This window comes from Carex rostrata, chromosome 9 (genome assembly GCF_964058835.1).
Source record: "Carex rostrata chromosome 9, lpCarRost1.2, whole genome shotgun sequence".
Lineage (NCBI taxonomy): Eukaryota > Viridiplantae > Streptophyta > Magnoliopsida > Poales > Cyperaceae > Carex > Carex rostrata.
In genome coordinates this window covers 1962930-1988899 of record NC_135926.1, presented here as the reverse complement: position 1 = coordinate 1988899, position 25970 = coordinate 1962930, and the positions used below count along the sequence as shown (strand labels likewise).

Here is a 25970-nt window from a genome sequence, read left to right as displayed (position 1 = left end):
AATGAGCATAATTTAAGGGGGGCGAAAAGGAAGCCTCTGGGGACGGGATCTGGGTCATTAAAGGAGATATTCCACACCAGAAAAAGGGGGATTAGGTCATGGAATAAATACAATCCTTCTTGGAGAGATCACGGGGCATGAGAGAGAGATCATTCCTCATCATGGGGGGATCAACCTAGGGTTTGGGAGCGACGGCTTGGCTTGGAGAGCAAGTAGAGAGGAGGAAAACGAGAGTTTTGCGACGGATCTTCTTCGTTCCTCGAGCTTTGCCATGAGCTCCCTTACCATTATCTTTACTTGTTTAATTTGCTTTCTTTTCTTTTAGTTTCTAGGGCCAAGATGTAGTTTCTAGTTTGGTTTTGTTTGTATGCTACTTGGATTTTGTGTTGAATGCTTTGTTTTTACCTTGTTGTGTAGTATTTTGATTGTTTTATTTGTGCTTGCTTGAATCGATTAGTCATCCCGTTAGATGAATGCGCACATCTAAGTGTTAGGAGCCAAGTCTATGACATTTAATCCAACCGAATAAAGTATATGAAGTAGGGTGAAACCAAGGAGTACCCGAAAGGTGAAACTTTCCTTGAGGAGAAAGTTCTTGGATACTTTTAGTAAACCGACAAGTGACTTAGATAAATTAGGCCAAAATGCGAAAGTTGAGGTTTAACGCATCTAAGAGGGAAGTATTTGAGTCCGGTAATCGGGTACTAGGCCAAAATGCGAAAGTTGAGGTTAGGTATCTAGATCTGGTCGATAGAAACCCTAAACATTAGCACCAACGCAGAAAACAGTAGCTGCAGCATTAACTCAGGGTCCCCTACGGGCCGTACGGGAATCCGTACGGGCCGTATGCCTCAGGGCTGGACAGAAATAAAATATGAACCCTGGAAACGCCTTTTTATTCTTATTAAACAAAACCCCAAAAAGATTTATTGTTTTGAATATTATTATTAATCTTTTTAAAACACCAAAATCACATTTGCAACTTCTAGAGTTTATTTAATTTAAGTAAAGTCCAGTTAAGTTTCAACCGTCCCTGTGGATCGATACCTGATAATACTACGCGATTAGGATTGTACACTTGCAATCTGAGTCGAAAGTGTAATCAAGGTTAAAAGGTACAGCTTGCTGTACTGAAACTTTGTGCATACTTTTGTGTGAACAAAAGCCGTCTCTGATGTATTTTTTCATGAACAATTTTTCAACTTAAAAACACTTATTTCATAATTCATACTGGTAAAAGGAAGCCATGTGAATTTTGTCCCGCGAGAAAAAATTAATGTATAAACTACCGGTATAACTAGTGTTGCTAAAAAATAATTTAGTTCGTGATTCGATTCGGATTCGATTCGAAAAATGTGTAGTTCGCAATTAATTCGATTCGAAATGGAATCGGTTCGAAACGAATCAAACTAGGTTCAGTTTGAAATTAATTCAAACCAAACTCAAATCTAAGGTAAGTTCGGTTCGGTTCGGTTCGTTGCCACCCCTACATATAAGTCCGTAAAACATTCAATGCTGTACAATATTTCTAAATTCTAATACACAGAATCACTTTTTTCAACTAAATAGTCTAGTAAGCTATTTTATACAACATTTTTGCTTAAGATGGGTGAATATATCTTGACTGCTCAAAGCTCCATGATTCATTGACTTAAATTTTCGAACGGAGAAAAATTGCATGATTCTTTGGAAATCATGACACTTTTTCATTACTAATTTTCTCTTATTTCATACACCAAATATCATAATAAAGTTACGGTATTGCATGCAATTATCACTTTAGAAAAAGAATCGTACAAATTACACTTTTTACTAAATAATCCAAAAGCAATTGTCAACATAAAACAGAGAAGGTGTCTGGATAAGGTTGTTGATATATAGTTACCAAATGGGCTCTGATTTGGGCTCAGATCTGGTATATATAATAGAAGATCAATTATGGCGATGGAGCAAATGATATCCTCTTTCTCTGGGCTGCAAAGCAAGCGGAAGAGAAGAGATTGAGGCGAGATCCACACGTCTACGCTGTAAACGATAGGATCATGTGATGGATAATCCGGGTCAAATCAGATCGGTGAACTCTGTTAAATCGAAAATTGAGGGAATTAGGCGTAATTCCTCTCCTACGACGATCTGTCTCCGATGTGCATAGAGGTCACAAAGCGTCGAACTGCCCTATTTCGTTGTCTCCAAAACTTCCAATCAATACTTCAAATTGCTCTTCGTCTCAGAAGAACATCAACACTCATTCAACTATGGCTGCAAAAAGATCTCCCTAATTAACCAAAAGAACCCTTCTAAAACAAAAATAACCTGGATATATAAGTCCCAGCAAACTGCCTTTAGTATACTATATCTTCCTATTTTCCATATTGAGTGGCCAAGTGTGTAATCAGTCACCAAATTAGATAAGAAAAGGATGGTTACTAAGCGGAAGACTGATTACTATTTCACTGAAGTCAATCTACATAATTAATTTTTTTTCTCCTTCAGTGAACCATAGACGCCCTTTTTACATTGAAAAAGTGTGTAATTAATTAATTTGACAAATGAACGTATCTTTGTTAATAATTTTGTTGGACTGGCAAGCAAAACGCCTTCTAAACACAAAATGAGTAGTCTGTAGTCCTAGTATGTGAATCTTAATAATATCTTAGCATGCAATCAAATAATATATATTTTTTCTTTAATACTTGACTGATGCAGTCAAGTTTTTGCATTAACACCAAAGAAATTACATCAGCTCTAGAAAGTACAATGCATCAGAACTATCCTATGACTGGTCTTAGATTTGCCAGTATGTTACCCCTTGTGCCTGTTAATCATATTTCTCCCACAGTGCACTTTCCTCCTTTATTCTGCATGCTACAGTTCTTGGCTGTGCATTCTCCCCTCTACAAATGACAGCATTCCTGTGCTTCCATATTTGCTAGCATGCACAAATAAACATCACAGCCCACCTCACCTCCTTTACATTAAGCCTTCTCTTAGCCTGCCTAGCTGAGGCTTGCCAGGTCCGCTGCACCGATGTGTCCTGCTTCATGATATCATGTCCCAATAAATGTTTGAGATGGCTCCACACTTGCTGAGCATAGTTGCACTGGAATAGTAGGTGACGCAACGTTTCCAAAGGGCATGTGTTACAGGTTACGCAACGAGCTTCACACTGTACGTACCCCTCTACATAACAACACTTCATGTGTTAATATCTTTCCTCTTAACATGAGATAGGCAAATACCTTTGCTTTAATGGGAGCTTTGCATTTCCATATCACTCTGTATCGCCACTTCAGTTTTCCCCCACTAATAATAAGTCGGTGTACATAGCATAAATTAAATTTGATATCGCTGATAATTTTTTCAATTATTAAATATCTCCTGAAATTCCAGAGATAATATTACAATGAGATAGGAGTAGGTACGATGGGCATTGGACCTACTTTTAGGTTCAATTAGCTCTAACATCGTACGATTAGTATTAAGATAGGTACGCACGGAAATTGATACAGACTCGCACGGATTTTAATACAGAGCGCACGAATCTTAATGCAATCTAATGGTCACTACACCCATCGAACCAAAGTAGGTCCGATGGGCATCGGACCTACTCTGAACTCTATTACAATATGCAAGGAAGAAAGAAATATGTACAGTACAAACTGAAAACTAATAATTAAGTTATCAACATCAATTTCATTTTAAGGGCCAATCTTTGAAAAAAAAAAAGTAAATTAATTGTAATATGAAAACGTAGCTTGCATATTTAAAGTAATGAGTAGTCTTTTGGAATTATCTTGAATAAAGCAAGCTAAGGACAGCCAAGCTAATTAGCTAACCTGTCTTTACTATATTCAATGAAAATCACCATTTTTAAACAAACGAAGAGATGGTCCTTGCAACAAATTAATTTAGATTGTACTTCAGAATGTTCATCATTAATGAAAAAGAAGGGGAGGAAATATGCAAAACGGCAGGATCGAATCTGATTGGATCGGTTCACATGCTTCTGAAGAAGAAAATTGGAGAGAAACATGAGAAGAGAGGAAAAGAGAAGAGGTGAAGTCTGCTATACAAGCTCAACAATGTTTAACGACTTCCGTCATCTCCAAATCGAAAGATAAAAAAGTAGTTTTTACATTAACCTTTCATTTTTCTTCCGTTCCTTCCCTCCTCGAGCAGTCTCAAATGAATGATTCCGAATAAATCTTTGTTTGGGTTCGGAATTCATGGGAAGCTAACAGAGGCGTACGGACAAGCTGATCAATTTCCATCTGACTCAATTTGAAAATAGCTGGATGGAAGTGGTCAAGAATGGAGTAAGCAAAAAGTAATCATGAAAATAAATCTGCTGTAATTCTCGGGAATTACAGACCCTGTAATTCCGATCTTAACTGATGGTCTTCCTTGAGATGCATGTATGAAAACTTATTTTTCCGAGAACATTTTCGAAATCCACACACAGAAATATTTGAATGGTTGATATCAGGATTTCAGGATCCTAGGAATTACAGCAGTCAGCAGATTCGGACTCAATAATCATATAATCCCAATCATAACCATTAATTTCTTGACAAGATAAAAGATAATACGACAATAAATTTATCAAGTTACAGAAGGCTTGACATTGCTAAATCTTGCAAATTACAAGAAAAACAAACAACTATAGAAATTCATTTCTTCATTATATACATGGAAAGGAAGTGAAAAACATTCAGTGTTTTTCAAGACAAAAATAATTAGTTCAATTTACAACCAAAAAATTTACACTAACTTCCACATTCACGCTTTTCCTTCACTTCTACATTAATTAAATTATGTCATTCGCTATCCAACCACTGGTTAAGTCACTCCCTTCCTCACTAAATTTAACTAAAAAAACCTCAAGATAAGATGGTTGTTCTACAATATGGACAGTCACCACATTTTTTAACCCATGGCTCCAGGCAATTGGGATGGAATCGATGACTACAGTGTAACACCACCACCTCAATTCCATCATAAAATCTTTCAAGGCATACAGAACAATCAAGGGATGCAGATGCATCATCTTTCTCTCCTTCAATTTTAAAGAATTCAAATTCTAAAAGGTCAAACTCCTCCTTGGTCAGACCCGGAGGCCTCTTGTTGGTAAAGATAACATCACGAAAATAGGAGGGTTCATAAAGTTCAACACTTGTGTCAATGTAATTTGAGGTAAGCTCATGCTGCTCTCTTGGTAATCCACGGTTTCTGAGGTCAATTACCCGAAATACATTATCTTCTGTTTCATCCCATGACAGAGATGCCCTACGTATAGAAAGAAATAAAGTTTATCAGGGAAACCAAAAAAAGAACTTTAGTCTTGTGGCATGGATTTTGGTCATTCTCAGTTATACACCTACTCATCTTAGGATAGGATGTATTAACAAAAAAAACTAATTAACATCTGTGACAGCCAGCACAGCTCCTATCATATAAAAATAAAATAAAATGATCACGCTCTCATGTTTAGATAGGCCGCAAATCAAAATTGGTGCATGATTCGGTTTATCAACATTTGATCTGTAGCAGAACCTTTCCAATTTGCACCAAACCAGATATACAATTTACCTAAATAATAAAGAATATCTATAACTTTTATTTTAATATTTTCAGATTCAATGTGAAAACGATTGTCATAGTGGTCAAAATTAGTAGGTTGTCAGTAAATCCCTTCCCATCAAGAATACCCTGTAGGTTTCAAAATTGGACTGCCTCAATCAAGGTTACCTTTTTATGGCTCAACACAAATTTGTAGGTTTAAAAAATTTTGTTTGAAAATACTGTATGCTTATATAAATTTAGATTTCTAGTCTAATGAACTCATGGACCTGCTAGTTACCTATAAAATAGGAAATTCCATGTGTATATTTCATGGTGTTAATACAAAGTTGTTCTTGATTAAGCTATGTACAAGACTTAAAAAAATAGTACGTATTCAGCAATGTTAGGTACTAGTATGTACCTGCTGCCTACAAGAGATACACCTCTCAGTCGCTCTGAAACCCGTTCCCGAGCCTGAATGACGGTATTTGGAAGCCGCTCGTTACGTGTAAACCTCATGCTGTCATGCCTGTTAGAACTGTGAGTCGAACCAATGCTACTTCCATCTACTTCAGAACCAGAAACATGGTCCTAGAAATAGTAAGCAGAAATATTACTGGTATCCTTCATCAATTTAAAGAGGTATTTGACCCGATTTAGATATCATGGCCATAAATTATACAGTGCTAAATAATAATTTTAACTAGTATATCCTTATCTCTAAAAACACAGTAATATAACCAGTCAGGTAGTAATATAACCAGTCAGGTATTCTCATGATACCAGATCAAAATTTAACGAGATAATCAGGCCCCTTGACCATTGGTACCTGACAAGATATGGATCAGGGCCTGTATAAAGTATAATGGCACTACCTCCTACTCGAATGAACAGGCAAGATAAATAATAACAGTACAGAGGTTCTGTTTCTGCTTCTTTAACCATAAAAGCAATGCTTAAATATAAATTAAGCCCTGAACAGGATCCTCAAGTAAATCAAAATTGAGGTCGACCCTTACCGAATGAGAACATTTAATCTTTAGTCAGCAAATAAACACTGATACCGACCCTTACCGAATGAAACCGGCTCGACACACCAGCATCGTACCGGCGACGAGAACTACCCCGCCGGCAGCGTCGAACGGGCAGAGGGTCGCGATCCGAGACAAACGGGCGGGAGACGTGCGGATCCGATTCTGAATCTGGACCCGAGACCCGTCCAGCTCGAGATCTCCAGTTCGAAAACAGCCCTGAAGCGCTTGTCATGCACTAACTCCTTTTATCCTCGTTATTATCCGCTAAATGGCGCTAATTGTGAAGGGAGGGAGAGAATTTGTATTGGGACTTCGTGAAATTTCTACCGGTGTCCTCGGAATGTAAAAAGAAATGAGTTGGAAAGTCTGGTTGAAAATCCCAATCTCATACGCCTGGACCTGGTCCTTTTAACACCGATGAAACCCGAAGGTATTAAAAAGGATATTAAATCTTAATTGAAAAAATATTTTTTAACATCCGACCTTGCAAGCGTTTGAAAAGGCAGGCGAAACTGATCTTAATTATTAACATGATAATATCGTAGCAAGCATTTAAAGGTGTAACTGGTGCAAACTAGTTTTCTGTCAATGTCAGCAAGGGAACGGATGGCTGTATAATGCCAGGAAGAATGGAATTTGGATAGACCCAGTTAATTTCTCTGTAGAGGCCCCCAGGCCTCAAGTGCGATCGTGTAGCGTGCCAATAATAGCGAAAAATGAATTATATTCTCATCAAAAATGGGACAGCATCCGAAGAACAAGCCCATTATAACAATGAGATTCGGCCCTTCAATTCGAGCTGTCATTAGGTTCCATAGTGGCATGATCCAAATCTATACGAATTGATCACTTACTAGTTAATCATACCTGAAATTTACTAAAATAAAGTGGTTTTGAATTTGCAATTAGTTCCTGTCATATTTATTGAATTTAAATCATCTAAGAATTTGGTATATATTTAGCTTTGAACAGAGGCGCATATAGAATTTCCGTCGGATCAGAGGGGGACAAACGTCAAAATTTAAAAAAAAAAAATCCACTAAAATTCAAAATAATCGAATAACTATTTTTTTTAAAGCTTGCCAGTTCTTTAGTGAGCTTAACTTATCTGAATGATTTTAAATGATAAATTGGGTTAATTTCTCATATACTCAGTTGTTGAATTTCTTATTTACCCCTCTACTCTTAGTTATATCTCACATACCACTCAACTCTCATTTTTCTTTTCTATTTACCCTTTGAATTAATAACCCTCAATTAAATATTATCTAATTTATTTGTTTTCCATTATACCCATATTCTTTCTATTTGATTTAAATTTTGCAAAGAGCAACATTATTGTGCATCCTCCGACTAAAATATTGTAGGCCAATTTCGATACCATAGCTGTACCATTCCTGCAATCCAGCTAAATAATTATAGCAAGTAATTTTTGCCAACTAAATAAATTACCAAAACAATACAATACTCACTATTGAAAATTATATATAATACCAGAAAAAAAAAAATTAGCCGCATTTCACACAACTCATCTTCTATATCGTTAAATTGGTTTGAAGGAAATGTTACACCACCTTCACTCAAAGTTTCTGCGGAACATAGACACATAGTATAGCTCATTCATTTTAAACAGAGACAAATATTTAGAGTTTATGTTCTTAACTAAGAAGTATTGTAGATCAAGACCACAAAAACTAAATCTAGAACTTTAACTAAAAATCTATGAATTTTTCCCACATATAATAAGAGCCATCTGGATCGAGAAAAATAATAATAAGAGGTGGGATTTTGTTGGAGGGAGGTTTTGGGTGGGAAGGTGAAAGAGGGAGGGTCAAAGATTCTTGTCCGGTGGAGAGAAAAAAGAATTACCGGAGAGGTTGGAATGGAGATATGATCCAAGGAGAGATGGCAAAGTAGAGCTTTTGAGTACTGAGACTGCGGGAACAGTACAGCCACGGAACCAAAATTGGCCTACAATATTTCAGTCAGAGGATGCACAACAATGGTGCTCTTTGCAAAATTTAAATCAAAGATAAAGAATAAGGATATAATGGGAAACAAATAAATTAGATAATATTTAATTGTAGGTTATTAATTCAAAGAGTAAATAGAAAAGAAAAATGAGAGTTGAGAGATATGTGAGATATAACTAAGAGTAGAGGGGTAAATAAGAAATTCAACAACTCTTGAATGGTACATGAGAAATTAACCCTAAATTCAAATTATTAAAACCGATCTACTTTCATGAGTAATGTGTTTACATATCAAATCTATTATTTGTTCGAATTAATTTAGTATAAAATCAAAAGGTAAAAATAAAAAAATATAAGTTAATTTTAATATATTTATTTTTCATTGTTTTTTTATTGCTAGACTATATACTAATTAATTCAAAAATTTAATATGTATATGCATCCCTCATGAAATAAATCGATTTCAACAATTTATATTTGTCATTTGAAATCAAGTTGATAGTTTTAGAGTTAAACTCAAAACTTGGTAGAACTTAAGAACACCCTAGTTCTAGTCATAACTTTCCAGAAAGAAAAATTTATAGTTTGAAATTGTCAAACAGAGCGAGCTGCCAACCACCCGCCTCCTCCCCTCAATCATTTTGACCAACCGATACTAGTTCCTGTGGAGCAGGTATAATATCACAATTAAATTTCATACCTTCAAAATGGATTGGTTCTACCTTATCAAAAATTAAGGGAACAAAAAGGGAAATTGGTTTTGAGAATTTGATAAAGTGTCACTGCTGTGCCACGGAGAGGACATCGAAGAACAAAGAATAAAGAACCATACAAAAGTGAAAAGAGTAATAGCAAAATGTTCCGGTTATCATTAGAACACCAGGGTTCGTGCACTAATTGCACAGCCATTATTTAGGGATGTAGTGCGGTGTTCAATTATAAACTAAAGCAATATGATTACATATATATAACTTTGTATGTTACATGAACAACTCGGGCAGACTATGTAGAGAACTATATGCTCACTAAAAAGCTCGTAATATTCTTGAAGAAATTTAGTGAAATGAATTGTTAAACACAAACTGAGTTCAAGTTACAAATCCACAGAACCAATTTAATCTATGGAGTTCAAATTAAATCTTGTTTCGGTCTAGAATTCATTGGCCGATCTTCATTGCAATTAGTTATACAGAAGCAAGTAGAGAATCCATACTCCAGCAAAATATGTTCAGAATCGGATCGAACAAGTCAGTCTGATTGAAGAGCCGTGAAAAGTGATAATTTTTTATAGTGGCCAGCCATGGCAAATGGACCGATCGTTTTCAACCGGAGGATCCAAATTGTCAAAACTGCCCAATTGTTTCCACACAATTCAAGAGTGTGAACTGTTCCTGTTCATTGCCGCTGAATACAAATATATAACCTCCTTTTTGGAGTAAATTCTGAGGCAGTTCACCTTGTCCCATTTCATCAGATTCTTGACTATCCCAATTCCATGGCCCTGCAAGCACCACCTCATATAGTGCACATCCTTTAGCATTGTTCAACATGAGTAGTGTGTTGCTCAGAAGATACCTGGACGTGACATACTCTATACAAGGAGAAGTGTTTAGAAAATCATCAGTATCCAATGTCATTCAATTCCAGGTCAGCATGTTTACTTTCTGTAACAAAATTTTGCTAAAGTTACTGGCTTACACCAATTAGAATTTGGAACTTATAATTACTTTAATTTTATAGATTGATCGTCAAATTTTACCTTATAATCTGCCTTGAAACAAATAATCAGGAGCTTGTACTCCACATAAACACAACTGCACATAAAGCATATAAGAGCATTATTAAACCATAAATGAAAATCAAAGCAAAAAAATCAAATGAATAGCTCAAAGAACTCACAAATTAATAACAAAGCAAGAACAACAGAAGCGACTACTTGAATTGGTCGACCATATTGAAGTTGGTACTGTGACCTCTGAATTTGCCTATGGAAAGCTCCAACCCAACCATTTATTTCTTTTTCACAATTCTCTTCCCCACATGTACTCAAACAGTTCCTGCTGCTGCTCTCACAGAATGTTTCTTCATTCACCTAAAATCAATTAAAACAAACAGAATGTGCTCTGCCCATTTAGATAGTGAAAAAAATAACTTATTGCTCAAACAGTGTCTAATTTTCTTGCAACACTATCATGCAAAAAACAATAGTTAAAAGGTCATTTTAGTCATTCAAACATATAAATCATTAATATCTAACATTCTAATGGAGCTAAAATGCATCTCAAGGCTCCAATTTTGATTTCTGATAGAGTGCTTATTTTTCAAATAATGCAAAGAGGGAGGAAACTGCAGATTATGATACTTGAGGGATTTTGGATATTTCTGAAATAAAAATGAGCCTGTAATATAAAATAAATAATATCTAACCAGATTGGCCTGATTATTTTTCAAGGGAATAGATGCCTCCAAATCAACTATACGGCCGCGACCTTTGCCCTCTCTGCCTCCACTTTTGTACCATTTGCCCCTAGGTTTCATCTCAAGGGCACCATTCAAACCAGAGAAACTGAGTATCTTAGGCAATTGCAAATTTGGCCTTTCACGATCGTCAGACGACTTTTCTGAGGTGTCCTCCCCTTCACTCGGAATATTAATTTTCCAGGAACCAATATTTGCATCTGCACTAAGAAACCTCCTGTGTTTATTCTCAGTCCTTCCATCTCTTGACTCTGACGAACTTGACTCTGGCAGATCCTTCACAAAGTCCATTCTGGCATCGTTGGTCGAAGGCTTTGGTTTTTCTTTAGATGGGCAAGATAGGAACAGTGCAAGCTCATCTCTCTCCTGTTTGTCTAAATTAACCCACGTGATGGTTTTTTCTACATTCCCGGTGCTGGCTTCTTTCAATGAATTTTCTACAATATCTATCAGACTTCTAATTGCTGAAACGAATTGAGAGTGACGAGTTCTTGTATCTTTACCAGCTAAGTTGGCAACATCAGTCGACTCGATGGCTCTTTCCAACTCTTCAAGCTACATATATATGATTGAATTCAATAAACAGAACATCTCTTGTATAAATTGAGAAAAAACTAGTAGAGTGAGCAAAAAGTACTCACGGGAAGGATTGTCAAATTGAACTATATCAGATAAATACAGGATAAAATAGGTAACAGGTAAAGTAGAACATCATTATGTGGAGAATAAAAGAAAAAAAAGGATTATAAAAAAAAATTACCAAACAGTTGGGGCAAATCAATAGCATTAGAGAGAAAAATTAGTAAGATTCAAATGAACATCACTCTAGACATGGTAAACAATGATGGTACTAGAACTGTAGAAGGCCACAAGAGTTTAATTTTGGAAATTTAAACACTAGTTAATCAATAAATGATCCTAGATTGGAATATACAACTAAAACCAGCAATCACCTGCCATTTCGCAGTGCCTAACGCTGTATGGAGCTCTTTACTCACATCAACAAATCCAAAATTCAAATCGGAACTTTCGTTCGAACCATCACAGATATCTTTCTCCTGAATCCATCTCCTATAAACTGATTCCATCCTGCAATAGAAAGATCAATAACAAAAAAGAAAACTGAAAATAATTCCCAATTTTTCAACTAGAGAAAAGAATAATGAAAACGAAACAGAAAATAGATCAAATCGCAACCTATCGGACGATTCTTGCACCTCCTCGGCCGCCGCGAAGAAGGGGTCTTTCTCCCACCTATCAAAGCTCGTCGCCATTAGATCCCGAGATTTGGAGAACAAACCCTAGCTCAAATCCGAGAAATTCGACCTCGGGTGGGAGAGATTGGTACGAAATGGCGATATGTCTATCTTCCCTTTTCCTCCTTTCCGTTCGCCTAAATTTAGTTGTTCTTTTTTTTTTTTAATCTTTTTGTAAACTTAAAACTTCTCAGGTGGTTGGACAGAGGTTAGCAAAGGATCCTTCTATTAATGAGGAAGATGCACGCATCATCTATATTCAATAATTCATTTATGTGATCATTTATTTGATGGTGCTGTTAACGCTCTCCCAAAATACCATCTGTAGAATTTATCAAAAGACACTTCATGAAAATGTTATGTAAATGTTATATGCTTGTTTGAGGATGTCGTGCAAAATAAACTCACATTAACACGTATATAACAAAAATTTAGAATTACATAAAGTGGTTTAGTTAGTATATATTATGATTTATGAACTATCAATATTATTAAAATGGACTAACACACAATGACTATATTGTGATAGTTTCAAAATTTTATTCCATTTACTAAATTTTTTAACATACCTACCTCTCTGATTTTAATAGATAAAACGATAAATAATTTTCACTTTTGTATATGAAACAAAAATACATATATATCGTACACATTTATGTATAATGTACACATTATTTTTTTTCTATTATTATATTGATATCATATTTTATATTCACAGAAGTCTCATAAAAAATAACAAAAGATCAAATATATAATCATTTATCTGAGTAGTCAAACATGAATATGTATGGAACAATAAAAGTTTTTATTTTCAAAAAATTAATGAAGTTTTTGTAATTTTGTTTTTAAGTACATTAATGTAAAGAAAATATCAAATACTTTGATATGCTTATAAGTTATAACAAACAATTACTATTTAAAAAATGGAATAACTTTATAACTCTTTTAATAGAAAACTATATATGATAACTTAAATAATAGCAACAAAGAATAGCATCAATTGACATATGACCGACAATAAAAGAGCAACGGGAGATGTGAAGCTTTACCTAAATACCTAATAGAATAAATTCGGCTGTTTATTTATTGCTTTCATGAGAGGCAGGCAGAGCCGCCCAGATGAGTGCTGTTCTGTGGGGCCCAGTTTTGTAGCAGTGCAATCGCTGTCATCGCGCAACTCGTTTGTCCTGTGGCGACGAATTCACGAAAGGGGACCGCAGCGTGTCTGACTTGGCATCACACCATTTTTAGCTGGCGTTTTGATTGTGGGGAAATACAGCACGGTACATTCCAATTGGGGACACGCCGACACGGTGCAATTTGTAAAACCTTCAATGTCGTTGCCTCGTTGGGGCGTCCATTTAGTTATTATTTGTTTAGGGATCATTTTAGTTATTATTTATTCCGATTAGACTACTAGTATATTTCATTTTTGGTTGGTGGGACAACATGTTAACAAACCCATTCTTAATAACTTTATAGATATTGATGATATGATAAAGATAACATCAATTTTTAATACGTAAGGTTTAGAAAAGAATAAAGAACTTCAAAAGGTTGGTGGATGTAAAGTAAGCACGCGTTGATTGTAAAATTTATGGATGTATAGTCGCATTTAGAGACACAACTCTGAATTTGAATATAGGAAGACTAAACGACTAAATATCTTATATTTAAAAAAAAATATATCTTTAACACAAGAGAATAAAACTTTTCACCATTTAAATTCATTAAAATACAATAAATAAATAACATATGTGTATAAAGTAAAACATAGAATATTAATATTTTGTTTATTTAAATTTAGATTTGTGATTTTTCTAAAAAATCATATTATGTAATAATCTCATCTGAACAACTTATACACAAATTATATCTTATTTGTACGCAAAAAATTAAATAGTCTCTTCTATAATTACATACGCAAATCATTTTTTGTCATAATTTATTTTTTAATACAAAAAGTTAAACATCCAAAAGAATTTAACAATTTGTAAATAGTCAGTGAATAAAAACAAACCTTAAAATTAAACCTCAATTTCAAGAAGAAAAAAATGATGTCCTTCACGGCTTCACATCAATTTAAATTTCACTTTTTTCACTTTGATTTTTTCTCTCTTCATGATAGAATATTTTCCTGATTTTCAATCATCTTCTTTATTTTTTTTCTGATAACTTATTTTTACTTTTCGGCAATCAGACTATATTTTCAACGCAATGAATATATTAAAATGTGCTTACAGATCAAATTTTATATTTTTTTTATTTTTCTTACTATTTATTAATATGAGTACAAAAATTCAATGGTCTGAAAACAACAATTATGTAAAATACTTAATAAATAATATAAAAATTCAAAAAATATATAAAATTTGATCTGCAAGTACATTTTAATATATCTATCATGTTGAACGGTTTGACTGTTTGAACCTTAAAAATTTTTAAAATATAGAATGTAATATAGTGTCATCAAAAAAAGATATAAGTTGATCCCTCAATTTATATTTCACATTCCATATTTCAATTAAAGGCTTTTCAAACTTCAGTAATTTCACACGGGCACACGGCCAAGGATGCCTAAGCGTCAATTACAACTAAAATGGTATGTCATTCTTACATTCAAACCCTTCAGAAAATTTGTATTATACATAGAGGGGCTAATACATACAATACACATTTTAGCTAAGCCATCCCCACTGTGACTTACCTTGCGCCCAGGCATGCATTCGAGTACTTGTACCATGTCCCATTAACATTCAACCTAGCATTATTAACACATTTTTCGGACAAGTTTGAATCGTGTAAGATTATCACAAAAATATAAGAATTGAAATTTGTAAATGATAATAGAGAGAAAATAGTGATGTTTAAATTAGTGTGAAAATAGTGTTAATGTGCTTTATTCGATTTAGTAAAATTATTGTATATATAGATTGTACATTTAGAATAATGAATATATGTATTCGAAAAAAATAGTGTTAATGTGGTACTATGAAAGATAAAAATAAGCAAGTGGGATCTCAAATGTGACTTTAACTTCGTCAGATCGAGGTTGTGTTGACAGAAATTCCAGAAAGAACTATATGTTTTCCACTCTCTCTTCACACACGAGAATAACTGTTGTTCCATCTTTTACTAGGAATAGTGGATTAGCATTTTTTTGAGCTATTCAAAAATAGCTCATTGGTTGTTTGGATTGTTTTGGATTGAAATAGTCCGACTTTCTAATTATAGGGGTCAAACGTGAATGAGAATCATATTTTATAAAAATTTCATGCTGCGAATAAAGTTAATTTTATTGTACTTGTAACATTTTACTCTAAGTTATATATATATATATATATATTTTTAAATGAAGGTCAATCGACCTCGTTCCCTCTAACTAGCTCCGTTTTTTGGATTTATCTAAACATTTTTTTATGAAAAGTATCATATTTATTCTTTTATTAGTATTTTAGTGTAATTGGTTTTTTTTATGTTTGAAATAGTTTTGTGCCCTGTGTTTTAGTTTTTTTAAATTTGGATAAGTTCAAATTTAAAACCTACATGTTAAAACTCAAATCATTAGATAAATTTATGTTACTTTTTTATCAACATATAAAAATTATAAAATTTTCTCTATATATTAAACTCACCTATTTACATAAATTTTTAGCATTCATTTTTACATAACTATTTAGAGTATGTGAAACTCACCTATTTACATAACTTTTTACCATTCATTTTAAAGTTCTAATTCTTATTAAATCAAAACTGAAATAATGTAACTTTTTATGAGATCATGTCTAATGATATTATTTTCTTATAAGAATTTTAGAAAAAAATTATATTAAGAATTAGAAAATGAAGATAGGTTTGAAACGTGAAAAAAAAATTATTCCAATTTTCCTCACGAGTCTTTCCCGCTGGAAATTAACTGGACTTATAATTAGAAAACTTGGAGAAAGAAACTAATGTTGATTTTTCTTTTAAAATAATAAGGCCGAGATTTGCAAGAAAGGTAGATTTTGTTTGAAAGACAAACCATGGCAAATCGTTCCCTTGCCCCGCTTTGACATCTTGCTCTTCCTTCTAAGTTTGTACTAGAATTTTTGTCTTTGCTTACATGTGCACCGTAGCTTTGCTTCCAATTGGATAATACCATCTAGATACCATGTTTCTGTGCATTTTCTTACAAGAAAGTCAAAATTATAAATGGAAGGAATTATTACTTTCAGGTTTCAACAGCAACGAGAAGCTTTGATAATTAAAAATAGTTGCAAAGTCAAATGATTTGAATCTAAAACTAACATGGCGTTGATCCAAACCAAACGACAGATTCCCAATTCATGTGACCCAAATCCTAACCTGGTTTGATTTAAATAAATAAAAAATTAGTGCATAAACAAGGTACACAAATTATGCTTACATGGATCATGGATGAAAAGCTTTCACCACAAAGTTTTAACCAAGTCAACTAAAAAAAAAAAAGTAAACTTGTAACATTCTATCCCAATTACAAAATAAGTTCAGAATCGGACGTAACAATTGTAATTTTAGTTATAGAATATAGAGTAATTAAATATTATATATTTGCTTATATTGTGAATAAGTGATGTGTCTAGAGATTTCACATTAGTGTTTACAATTGTTTGGTTACTATTAATTTCTGAAATGCTATTCACCTAACAAAAAGCCTCGTAAGCTCCACTCCAGACGATTAGGAAGATTTTGAAGATGAAGTTTTCCGCTCCGCTTCTCTGCCCCGCCATGCCACCTGTCTTTCCCCTCGCCTCCGCTTCTCTGCTCCGCTTAATAGTAAGAATGGCAATGTGTGAAGGGGGAGAGTTCGGTGCGGAGATCCTGTACCATGCAGTTTCAATTTTCTTAACAAGGCCGGGTCCATTTGGCCCAAAATAATTTAGGATTAGAGGAAATCGGAAATGCTTCCAGAGGGCAAATATCTTAAATAGATACGAATCGCTCTATGCTTTTATTCTTCTTTTTTTCAATTTTGTTTTTAATAAGCATATATTCCTTTATTTATTTATTCGTTTACTTTTCATTCCTTGTAGACAATATTGTTTTGTCTGTCTTGCGGTTCTTGTTATTGACATATTGATTTTTTGTATTGAATTGGGGATTTGGTTTAGCTTTTCAAAGATTGTAGCCTACACAAACTGGTTATTCGAAAGGGATTTGTAATTTTTTTATATTAGCGGACGAATTGCCCACTAACAATTTGCATCAATAAAAGAAAAGTTTACAATTTTTGGAATACAATTTATTTTTCAACATTAAGTATATTCATAGTGTATACTGAGTATACATCATCTTCGAATAATATGTTTCCACTGTACAATAGTTAAAAAGAGTACCATTGGAAAACCATCAAAGTTCCACACTTTTTTTTCGATTGGAACCCCAAAACAGCACAGGCCACAGAAAATTACACTCTTACCAAAAAAAAAAAAACACTACGAAATTTACAAGATGTCCAAAATACATGTAGGGTGTCACAAAACAAATAAGCCCACAAATAATAGTAAAGTTATATAACAATAAATCGAAAAGTCTATCGTTTCTCAATTTCGCATTATGAAATCGGGACACGAATGCGACACTAAATTTTTTCGAAAATACAACAAAGAAATTAAAATAACAGTCCTTTTTCTGATTGGCTCGGCTTATTCTGCATGGATCCCACCACCAATATGCCGTTGATTCATCGTTTCTTACATGAGAGTCTTCTGTTCTCCAATTTTTTCCTCCTTTTGTTTGTTTCTTTCTCCAGTTTTTTTCCTCCTGGACGATCTGTTGAGAGATATCCTATCTCCACCGAAGGCCTTCTTTCGGTGCAAGGGTGTCTCCAAATCCTTGCTCGAGTTGTCAACAGAGGCCTTTCGCCTCAACAAGCGCTTCTGGCCATCTGGTCTTTTCCACGTTATCTTGGCATGGAGATATAAGGTTCGACTTTACAGAAGTGTCATGAGGATAGTTGACTGCTGCAATATCCTACTTCTTGTCCAAGTCTGGTACATTTGAGCACAACAACACTAGATCAATGCATCAGACAGATAAAATGAACTAAAATAAAAATTTCTTAATCGAAGCAAAACTTGTAACACCAAGAATACTATATATCACACAGGTTAGGGGTTACAATGTCATTCCCTAGCTTTAAACTAGTACAATTCCTAGAGGTAGACCTACGTACGGTTGCTAAGCTCATAGCAAATTGTGTCATTTCAGCTAATAGGTAACAAGGAAGGTGAAAATAGAACAAGCTACAAACCCCACCAATATACTTACACGAATAGGAATAGCCCAACTATATCTTAGAAATGCCAATATAGAATAGAAGCTGAGAATCCTAGATCATGATGATCATGATGATCAGTAAGGTGATAACTAATCATTCAGAAAAACACTTCTGCGAATAAAAGCAACTGGGTAAAGACTTCTTAGGAAACCATTTATTTCCAGCCTTTACTTTCAAGGAAATTCTTCTTCCCCTTAGTTCAAGCTTGTAAGCAGGGTCAAAGGCTAAGTCAGTTAAGAGAGGAAATCTTCCATACTTGCTAGAGTGTAACCAATATGTTAATAAGTCAATGGAAACAAAGTTATACAGAAAAAGCTGATTATTGGACAAGTGCACCATTTTCTATCAAAGTGAAAGGACTGGTAGTCTTCTCTTATTATAAAGCATACCAGCATAAAGCCTTCCATCAAAAATAAAATTATGCAAGCTTACATAATTACACCTGTCTTTGTATATAGGATGCAATAAGTGAGATTGTGGGGCAGAACTACAGGATACACCAGATTTTCTAGTTAACTGGTAATTATAGTGCAGCAATCTTGTTGCTTCTTTGCTCGCATGCAAGCTCCGGTTAACCCAAGCATGATCAAAATTGGTATTCTTAATGATACGTGCATGTGTATTTTCCTTTCATATTGCATCAGTAGTCATAGTCCATTCTTAAATTAAAGTAAATTCACACTTACCTTTAACATGTAGATTCTTTTCCTAATCCACTCATGCTGAACTGCCAGTAAGTCTGTCTGACCAGTATAAAAAAACAAAAGAAATATTTATTAGTTGCAATTCCTTTCTGAACAAATATAATTATCACTATTCAATTACACTTAAGATATTCTCTAGAATTAGAGCAAAAAATTTTCACCAAAACACTTGTCATTAATGAATTCAAATTCATTTGTTTCCGTAAAAACTGTTTGCGGGGCAGTATGCTTACATAAATAAAAGTTGTATAATATATGGTAAGATTAAAATGAAAGAAAAATAAATAAATTTTATATTTTTTATTGAACTGTTGCAAATCATATATGGAAGAGTTTATTTAAACAGATTATTATCTTGCATGAGGCAAAAAAAAAGTAATTATTTTCCCCTTTGAATGTATGATACATGTTGTTCATAGTTATTATATAATTGAGAAGGATCTAAAATTTTGGATAATGATTTCATTTCTGATTTCAAAAATCGGGCACAAACTGACCATGTGCCATAACTAGGCAGTAGGTTTTCATGTCTTTGCAAATATATTTTATGTTGAATTAATTGAATTGGAGCAAAAAAATCATCAAAACACCAAATTAATGAATTCAAATTCATTTGTTATCGTAAAAACTGTTTGCGCCTTTGCGGGACATTCATTTTACAAAAAAAAAAAGTTTCTGTACTCTATGGTAAGATAACAATGAAAGAAAAATATATAAATTTCATTATTTGAATTGAACTATGAAAAATCATATATGTAGAGTTTATTTAAACAAATACAGATTTTCTATGAGGCAAAAAAAAGTCATTTTCTCTCCCCTTTGAATGTCTGGAACATGTTGTTTAGAGTTATGGTATAACACAGAAGGACAAAAAGTTTCGATTTTGGATAATGATTTCATTTGGGATTACAAAAATTGAGTACAAACTAACCATGTGTCATAACTACGCAGTAGATTCTCAGATATTTTTGCAAATATATTTTATATATGTTGAATTAATTGAATTAAGGTCTTTGCAAATATATTTTAGGTTGTATTTATTGAAGACAATACATATATTAGATTTCCTTTAATTAATTAGATTGTGATATAGAGTGTCTAATAGAAATAATGAGGTACCAGAATTTTGTTAATTTCTAAAAACTTAGATAAATTATGAAATAGCCTGATTTACGGAATTTACTAAATAAAATCTAAAATAAAGTACATGGGGAAGGGTTAGGATTTGGATGCAGCGTCCCATCATGTAAGTTGTGTTTTATGTTAGTTCCTAAGAAAAATTAAAATTATATTTGTTGTTGAATTTTATTACAAAATTTATGACCCAATATAACGAAATTGCAACCAATATTAATAATTTAATATATATTGCCGCACTCTCAAGATAAGTCTGCCTCCATCCTAGATTTGATGGCTTCTTCTACCAACTAAGGACTTTTATTAGTCATCCTAGTGGAAAAGAAAAATAGACTACCAATGATCTATAAATCAGAAATGGAAAAGATTATGGTACCTATTTTGAAGTATACTTGGCAAAATTCTGACAACCCCATCAACAGCAACGGATCCATGCTTATTTCTGCTCCTTTTCACCTGAGCACCTTATGTTTGAAGAGATACAACATTGGCCCTTTTAAAGGCGCAGAGAGAAATAATCTTCGTTCAGTAGGCTCTGTGGGATTAAGAAAAATGAGTAGCCGGTTAACAAAATCTTTTGTTTCCGTGGGCTGGATTTGATAGTATTGAAAAAAAGAAGAAGATGGTATTGATTATTGAAGGTAAGATATGATCCATTCCCCTGCCACCTTGTAGTAAGATATGATTTATTTCAATTCATTTGTTAGATTGTCCATCCCATGACGCCAGACGGCCTGGATGTGCCATGCCACTTCATTTCTTTTCACGCGTTAGATGGAAGATGAATGCTTCTGATCAGGTCTTGACAAAAGGTTTTGAGGAAATCATCAACTCAGCAATCGATCTCATCCGTACATCTGATTCACATAGAAAGCCGTCATCCCTCTTCTAATTCTACGTATTTTCAATTATTATTGCTTTCATTGAATGCCAACTGCTAGTATATCTGTGCCCAAAAAAAAATTTAGAAACCAATGAACCATTGCATTTTAAAGTAAATAAATGAACACCAGACCAATATTCATCGATGAGATTCGTGCCAAGTTAAAATAACGATGCTGGGCCGTCCGTTTCTAATTTGCTTGAGTCAGGTACCTGTGGACCTGTGGTGATCCGAATTCTGAGATCTTGCTGGTGATCTACTTTCTATTTTTTTCCATAGAAGATTATATATCTCCAGATTCCTCATATAAGTTCCCTCTGACTTCTTAGCACAGTGCTGAGCCCAATTTTTCCTTGCTCAAATTCTAGCACCCAACCCCGCTAAAAGACCAAATTAGCCCTGATGAGAGAGCAAAACAGGAGGGCCAGACGGCCAGACCTAAGGTCAGATATCAGCTAAGTGCAGATCCCACTTGTTCTCAAAATCGTTCTTTTCAATCAACTCGTTTTTTTTACTTCTACTTCTAATTTCCACTCAAATTTTAAAAAAAAGGAGGATCGGAACACTTGGAATGGAGACAGGCATCACGATAAAAAAAGAGGAGGGCCAGACCTTTGAAGGATCGGAGACAGGGATCACGATCCAACCTTAAGGATCGGAGACAGGGATCACGATCCAACCGTAAGGATCGGTGACAGGGATCACGATCCAACCTTTTAAGGATCGTTGACAGGGATCACGATCCAACCTTAAGGATCGTTGACAGGAATCACGATCCAACCTTTTAGGATCGTTGACAGGGATCACGATCCAACGATTGCTCCCCAACTAAGAAGAGCCACATTATGTTAATATGCTCCCCAAAACTTCAAAAGGTATTTCATAGATGGAAAACATTAGAAGCATGTACAAATTATACCAAAATTGCCCCTCTTTGTCTCTATAACAACGAGATATTTGAGCATCTTGCTAAGTAACTGAGCATGTCATACGTAGGAGAATTGTATGGTATTGTAAGCATGGTTCTATGTTTTGCTGGCTGTCTGTTTATGGTTTTGCAGGGGCCTGTGTGATAATCTCACATTTTCCAGGGTTTCCATGAGAAATTTCCCCTTTGCAATAGCTTACTAATGTTTTCTTTTTTAATTTGCAGGGTTAATTGCGAAATTAACCTCACAATTCTTCCAACTGTGCATCTAATCTGTTGCACAATGCCATTCTAAAAATTTGTACATGTATTGCCATGTAGAATTGTTGGAATATAAGCTGGTATTAATATATTTACTATTTATGCTATTCTCTTACCTGTACTTTGCTGTTCCAAGGTGAACCAAAGGAAGCAAAAGAAAGGTGTCTTGTCCACTACGAGTCGTTTCCCCGTGCTTTTGACATAATTTTTCAATCAGAGACGCAACCAGTTTGCACGGTACCAGCTAACACATCATCCTTGCAAATACTCAGTTTTAGATTGCTCCCACGACAAGCCATTTGTAAGTGTCCAATGTGTCTGCACAAATCATCAATACAATTTATTTTGTGCTTCCCTGTAGTGCATACCGTGTACAAATCAGCAGCAAAAAGAAAAAAAAAATGCAACTCACTTTCTTCACTCCTGTCATGTTACTGGTCAATTCCAACATTAAAAATTCAGGTCTTCCGCGCTTAATCAACAATACAATTTATTTTGTGCTCCCCTATAGTGCATACCATGTACAAATCATCATCGTCATTAGAAAAAAAAAACCTCACCCCACTTCTGTCATGTTACTGGTATAGGATAAGATAAAATTCATTTTTTCACATCTAAGCAATGAACATTTACTAATTTTTTTTAGCGACAAGAGTCTTTTATTAAACAGCTACTCAGTTTAACTTTTGTTTAGTTCTGACACATTTAACTTTTTTATTCGAGTGGCCTTTGGCTTCCACTTATTAATACCTCTAACTAACTTTTAACATACCTTAAAAGGATAAAGATGCCCTCTTATTCTGGCACGAACATTACCAGGACAGCAAACAGAACAATGGTCCTGCCATTAAATCCCTATGACCCGAATGAGAAAATATTACCAGAGGCAGGTTGAATGTAACCAGGGGAATTTTTATTTTTTTTATTTCAACTTACAAATTACATAGAATCTAGGATGTGACAGTAAAAAAGAAAGATGAAAACCTGAATTTCCATTTAGTTTCATATTTTCTAATGTATTTCCCTTTCTTGCCAGCTGGGAAATGTTGCTGATTTGTACACTTTTTTTTTAAATAAAAAAATATTCTTCCCCCCAAATCACCGGTCATGTATTTATGTTTGGAGTAGTAGAGCAACAACCTTATGAGGTTCTTGGCTGGCATTCAGAAGCCCTTAGAGAAAAAGGCGAATTCCTGAATTTATAGCTACCTTAATATTTTCTGATTTTTTTTCATTTTCTTACCATGTGCGACAGGTTTCTGTGTGATGAGCAAGACATTGTCGGTTGGGGTAACTCCTCCTACGCTGTGAGTCATTGTCTGTCTTCTATCTCCCTTTAGCCTTTTCAATAAATAACTGCTCTTCCCTATGTATGACCTGATGATATATGTGCTGCCTATTCTTAAGTGAGTCATTGTCCATTTTCTATCTTCCTTAACGCTTTTTCAATAAATTACTGCTCTGATCTATGTATGATCTGATGATATATGTGCTGCCTATTCTTGAGATATCATCTGTTTTCCCTCTGCTTTTACTTCCAAGCCTGGTTTGCACCAACCTGCTTTGCCTTATTTTGCGAATATTCTGATGATATTTTTTTGTTCCATGCATTGTAGTGGGCCCCTTTGTCCGGTCTTTTCAACTGTAATTATGCGAGAATGGAGTCGCAAGAAGAGGAAGATGAAGTTGATGCATAGGCTAAGAAGTGTAGATGCATGTACAATATTTGCTTCGTTTCATTCGATTCTACTTGGATATGGTAAGCTACTTTCTATTTTAGGTTATTCTTAAATCTTACGAAGAAAGAGTCATGTTTCTCTTAATTTGTTCCACGAAATCTACAACTATTCAGCCTTGGTTGTAGTATGCCGATATATACAAAGTGTTTGCAGAAATGCCTGTTAGAAAAAATTCCTTAAGTGGTCCAAAATTTCTACTTGTCAACTAATATTTACCTCATTGGGATCCACATCAATGGTATATACAATAGGAATTAAAACTGCAAATTTTATTTCAGAGGATCTTCATATGAATTTTAGAAATCATTTTGTAGTTTATTGATTTCCTTTTGAATTTGGCTCAATAAGATACCAAATACAAGGTATAATTAAATCAAACTAACACGTTGTTCTCTAATATCTATGCATATGTAACCAAATTAGATTGCCTAATATTTGATTCTTTTCTTTTTTTTTTCCTTTAGTATATGTACTATATAAGAGTATTCCACACTGTGCATAGAGATGAGCTAGAAAAAAAAGTACAATGATCCAACATGATTCAAAATAAAGAGTGAAAAAAAGAACCAAAAAGTGAAAGCAGAGTCATGGAAAAATGACTCTAACAAAAATGGAATAAGGGGACAATAGAATAAAAAAATTGTTTTTTTTAACTGCCAACTTATTGCTTGCTTGATAGGTATAAATTGAAGGAGCTCTTGGAATACGAAAACTGCCCAGCACATGTGAATGTTGTAAAGGAGTGCATGCTGCCAATTTGCAATGATGTCATGACCGTTGATTGAGTCGCTGAGGGACTAGTCCCTGATAGAATCCGGCTTATCCTTGCGAAGCTCAAAAGAAGGAAATTTGCTTTAAGTTGTTACCATTATATATGTTAATACTCTATTTTCATATAAGCCTAGATTATGTAATGGTAGACCAATGCTAACAATTTTGAAGCATCATAAATTCATAATATTGATTAAATAGACTTACTCTTACCACTGATCCTGAGTTTCTCATACAAAAGGATCAGAAGCTAACAAGTGGAAGAGGTGGGACATTACTGCCATTGGCAGAGGCGTCACATTAGTTAAGCAGTTTGCAGGAGTCAAAAGGTCAAGCATAATGTCGTTATTCCTGTCTTTTGCTTTGTGGTTAATTTCTTGGTTCTCTTCGAATGCTGATAAAATTACTTACGTGAGCAGCTTTTTTTTTTTTTCTTGTTGTTGTTGCAATCTTGCATATCCGTAGGCTTCTTTATTTCACACAACACAGGATTACATAGTAGTCACTTGCAATATGAAAATATACAGCACACCCTAATCAGAAATTACACGGAGCAAAAGTTACATACTTTACGTGAGCAGCTCCTACAATGTACATAAACAACAAATTTTTTATGGGAAGAAGACAAAATAGATGCTGATATATATGGGCACTAAGATGTAAATATTGAACTTTGATTGCATGCTTGATGTTTCCCCCGTCTTTTGTACAGACCATGAATTAACATGCAGTTCCTACAATGTCATCAATTACTTCTAACATACTCATTTGTTTAAATTCAAAACTGAAGTTTAAAAAATAATAGTGGAATAAGTTCTTTGTATTGAAAATGTAGTTTACAAATTTAAATTTAAATAATAACCACATAAATTTGATTGGGATTGTAAGTATTTTAGTTATGCTATGTTATTTTCGCAACCAACTGTCAAATAGTCTAATTTTC

At 34.1% G+C, this 25970-nt stretch overlaps 3 protein-coding genes and 1 long non-coding RNA gene across 6 annotated transcripts; 1 reads left to right on the top strand and 3 right to left on the bottom strand.

Annotated features, from left to right (window-relative positions):
- Positions 1-4661: 4661 nt before the first annotated feature.
- Positions 4662-6994, bottom strand: LOC144559640 (RING/U-box superfamily protein). The gene is made up of 3 exons (XM_078308727.1): positions 6637-6994; positions 5984-6153; positions 4662-5286 (listed from the first exon to the last, which is right to left on the bottom strand). The coding sequence occupies exons 1-3, from the start codon at positions 6826-6828 to the stop codon at positions 4881-4883; spliced, it is 768 nt and encodes a 255-aa protein (XP_078164853.1). The 5' UTR covers positions 6829-6994; the 3' UTR covers positions 4662-4880.
- Positions 6995-9614: 2620 nt separating this feature from the next.
- On the bottom strand, positions 9615-12622 carry LOC144559038 (Syntaxin/t-SNARE family protein). 2 transcript variants are annotated; one of them, XM_078307955.1, is made up of 6 exons: positions 12245-12622; positions 12001-12136; positions 10997-11602; positions 10469-10661; positions 10329-10383; positions 9615-10160 (listed from the first exon to the last, which is right to left on the bottom strand). In XM_078307955.1, the coding sequence occupies exons 1-5, from the start codon at positions 12319-12321 to the stop codon at positions 10355-10357; spliced, it is 1041 nt and encodes a 346-aa protein (XP_078164081.1). In that variant the 5' UTR covers positions 12322-12622; the 3' UTR covers positions 9615-10160; positions 10329-10354. The 2 variants fall into 2 exon arrangements, with proteins under 2 accessions (XP_078164081.1, XP_078164082.1); XM_078307956.1 differs by having other exon boundaries at positions 9615-10233; positions 12245-12550.
- A 5195-nt stretch (positions 12623-17817) lies between these two features.
- Positions 17818-20963, bottom strand: LOC144559455 (uncharacterized). Its single transcript, XR_013513142.1, has 3 exons — positions 20822-20963; positions 19291-19347; positions 17818-18314 (listed from the first exon to the last, which is right to left on the bottom strand). It is a non-coding gene; the product is annotated as an uncharacterized LOC144559455 (long non-coding RNA).
- A 1005-nt stretch (positions 20964-21968) lies between these two features.
- LOC144559542 (uncharacterized) lies at positions 21969-25437 on the top strand. Of its 2 annotated transcripts, none has more exons than XR_013513162.1 (5): positions 21969-22203; positions 22654-22818; positions 23773-23923; positions 24134-24276; positions 24936-25437. XR_013513162.1 is itself a non-coding variant. In XM_078308604.1 (5 exons), the coding sequence occupies exons 1-5, from the start codon at positions 22182-22184 to the stop codon at positions 24944-24946; spliced, it is 393 nt and encodes a 130-aa protein (XP_078164730.1). In that variant the 5' UTR covers positions 21969-22181; the 3' UTR covers positions 24947-25437. The 2 variants fall into 2 exon arrangements, 1 of the variants encoding a protein (XP_078164730.1); XM_078308604.1 differs by having other exon boundaries at positions 23773-23824.
- The last annotated feature ends 533 nt before the right edge of the window (positions 25438-25970 follow it).

Excerpts from the sequence above, each read along its gene's own strand:
- LOC144559542 (XM_078308604.1), top strand. The coding sequence starts at position 22,182 with ATGCTCCCCAAAACTTCAAAAG. Across the intron at positions 22,819-23,772 it reads GCTCCCACGACAAGCCATTT|GTTTCTGTGTGATGAGCAAG; the intron begins GTAAGTGTCCAA and ends CATGTGCGACAG. Across the intron at positions 23,825-24,133 it reads GGGGTAACTCCTCCTACGCT|TGGGCCCCTTTGTCCGGTCT; the intron begins GTGAGTCATTGT and ends CATGCATTGTAG.
- LOC144559038 (XM_078307955.1), bottom strand. The coding sequence starts at position 12,321 with ATGGCGACGAGCTTTGATAGGTGGGAGAAAGACCCCTTCTTCGCGGCG. Across the intron at positions 12,137-12,244 it reads GTGCAAGAATCGTCCGATAG|GATGGAATCAGTTTATAGGA; the intron begins GTTGCGATTTGA and ends TTTCTATTGCAG. Across the intron at positions 10,384-10,468 it reads TCTTGCTTTGTTATTAATTT|TTGTGTTTATGTGGAGTACA; the intron begins GTGAGTTCTTTG and ends CTTTATGTGCAG.
- LOC144559640 (XM_078308727.1), bottom strand. The coding sequence starts at position 6,828 with ATGACAAGCGCTTCAGGGCTGTTTTCGAACTGGAGATCTCGAGCTGGA. Across the intron at positions 6,154-6,636 it reads TGTCGAGCCGGTTTCATTCG|GACCATGTTTCTGGTTCTGA; the intron begins GTAAGGGTCGGT and ends TACTATTTCTAG. Across the intron at positions 5,287-5,983 it reads GTATCTCTTGTAGGCAGCAG|GGCATCTCTGTCATGGGATG; the intron begins GTACATACTAGT and ends TTCTATACGTAG.